The sequence below is a fragment of the Eimeria maxima genome, genomic scaffold, assembly GCF_000499605.1.
Source record: "Eimeria maxima Weybridge genomic scaffold, Emw_scaff318, whole genome shotgun sequence".
In the NCBI taxonomy this organism is placed as follows: Eukaryota; Apicomplexa; class Conoidasida; order Eucoccidiorida; family Eimeriidae; genus Eimeria; species Eimeria maxima.
In genome coordinates, this window is record NW_013563806.1 from 5,356 (window position 1) to 7,584 (window position 2,229).

The following is a 2,229-nucleotide window of genomic DNA, read 5'->3' on the forward strand; positions in this document are numbered from 1 at the left end:
TACTACGGCGACGTCTGCCGAACCGTAGGAACTCCACATAAACACAAGCTTCTTCCTGCCAAGAATCCCCTCCCCCTTTAGCAACCGGAAGAGATAAAGGATCTTAATAACAAAAAGTGAAGGGGTATACACGTTTGCACTGAAGCATTTGGCCTATAGTATGGTTTCCCCTGCTTAGGCTTCGATTAGGATCGCGCGTCGCCGTTCTTGCTGTCCCCACTCGCTGGGTTGTTGTGTATTACCCGCACATCAGAGAGAAACAATGCAGATGAACTAGAATTTTATGCAGGTCTACGCTTTGTCTATGCAACGCTTTTACCAACATTACTTTTCCCCCTTGTTGGCGCAGTTTTCCACCGGCAGACCTGAGCATCTCCGCCTCCCCCAACAATGGCACTACGTCGGGTGTTGTTATGCCTTTCTTTAGCACTTGGATCACTTTTTGGACCAGCGATTTCGGTCAGTGTACAAAAGACACATTTCCCGCATCGTGATCGCCCAATCCGGTTGATTGTCGTAGACGTAGACGGAACCCTCACTACAGGGGAAGGTGTTTTTTCGACGAGGAATATCGAAGGGTTTAAGCGGGCGAAAGAGCTAGGAATAGAAATTGCTTTTGCTACGGGGAAAGACCCGAAGGCTACCGAAGATGTAATTGGCTCAGATACGCTGCAGGAAATAGGGTACTTTGGTTTCCCCGGTGTGTTTGTGAATGGCGCGTACGTTGTGGACCGGGATGGAGATATTATCGCGGATGGTCCGCTAACCAAAGGCCAGAAGGAACGACTTCTTCGTTCATTTAGCGCCCATGGACTTGATAATGTATCTTTCGGGAAGACACCGCCTGGACCGGTTCTGGGTACACGCGATGATACCTACACTGGGCAATACCGGGCAGTGGTGCGTGACGATCCCAGTAAGCTTGACGCAGTGTTACCACCTCTAAGAGAGGAATTTGGTGGGGAGATCGGGTTCACAAGGTGGGCCGATCGTGCCTTCAGCGCTCATCGCGCAGAATTCACCAAGGGCACCGGGCTCCTCCAGCTCTCAAGCCGTTTAAATATTGATTGTGAAGATGTCCTTGCACTTGGGAACGCTGACAACGACTTGCCCATGTTCAAGGAAGCGGGTGTTGCGGTGTGCGTCGGGGATGGTGATGATGTTGCCAAGGAGGCAGCCGACTACATCACGGTGAACAGCAGTGAAGGTGCACTATCTGCTGTCCTGCAGGAGATAGAGAAGCTCGGATATTACCCACACAAACCTGAGCAGCCGGAAAAGGCGCAGTGATCCGGGTCCTTCTGTAGATACGTTGTTCTTACGAGCTTATGGAGTGCGTGCTTGCAGTACACCGTATTCCGCCTGGAAGAGTGCATCCAGCTACGAAGCATCTGCGAAGGAAGCTCATTCCAGCCTTCGCAGTACTCTTTTGTGAGCACGTGCCCAGGCTTCCGACTTTTAGTGACTCTTCTGTGGCGTTTATTTTCCATCGGTGGCCTGTTCAACACCAGTTGATGGCTGTGCTGCTACCTGTGAAGCGAGGGAGTAATGTTGTTGCAGAACGTGCACCTTGACATTTCAACGAGATAAGCAAGCAGCACATCAATCTAACACATTAGATTGGTTTCCTGTAGTTCCGGATAGTAGGATTTCGTTGTATGAAAGTTCAATTCCAGGGTTGGTGAGAGCCTACCAACTACTTTTAACTTGAGCATTCATGCGACCACCGCTTGCCAATCAATCGAGAGACTTTCTTTCTGGAACATCATAAGGTTATAGAACCAAAGCACATACCCAGCATTACGCAAGCTTATGTTCAAGGTTCAGCCATTGAAAATGCCACTATGCCTTTACTGGCTATGTTGTTTTTCTAATGTGCCTCAATCTCAGGCCAGCCAAGGATGTGCCGGAGAGCACACCCGTGGGACGAGGTTGCAGCACGGTCCCACATGGTGGCAGTTGCATTAATAGGATGCAGAGGCGCAAAAGACAGTGGCCACTAGGAGCACTTTTGATTCTACACATCTAAGTAGCCTTGCATTAACAACGTTGTGACGCTGCATCAAACAGCTTCAATAATATCGCTGACAATATATGGGCTACTCGACGACAAGGAGGGACTCGCGCTCCGTTCAAGAGAAGTCCATAAGTCGATTGGCATGCGGGAACTCCAAGGCCAGATGTGCATGCGGGCCCATATCACAGGTAGTACATTTCTTACAGAACCAG

At 49.8% G+C, this 2,229-nt stretch overlaps 1 protein-coding gene across 1 annotated transcript; it reads left to right on the forward strand.

The window, feature by feature from the left end:
* Window positions 1–390: 390 nt before the first annotated feature.
* On the forward strand, window positions 391–1,290 carry EMWEY_00028070 (Cof-like hydrolase, HAD-superfamily, subfamily IIB, related; the record flags this gene model as incomplete). The annotated part of the gene is made up of 1 exon (XM_013478209.1): window positions 391–1,290. One exon carries the CDS (start codon window positions 391–393, stop codon window positions 1,288–1,290), a length of 900 nt encoding a protein of 299 aa, XP_013333663.1.
* Between the last annotated feature and the right edge of the window lie 939 nt (window positions 1,291–2,229).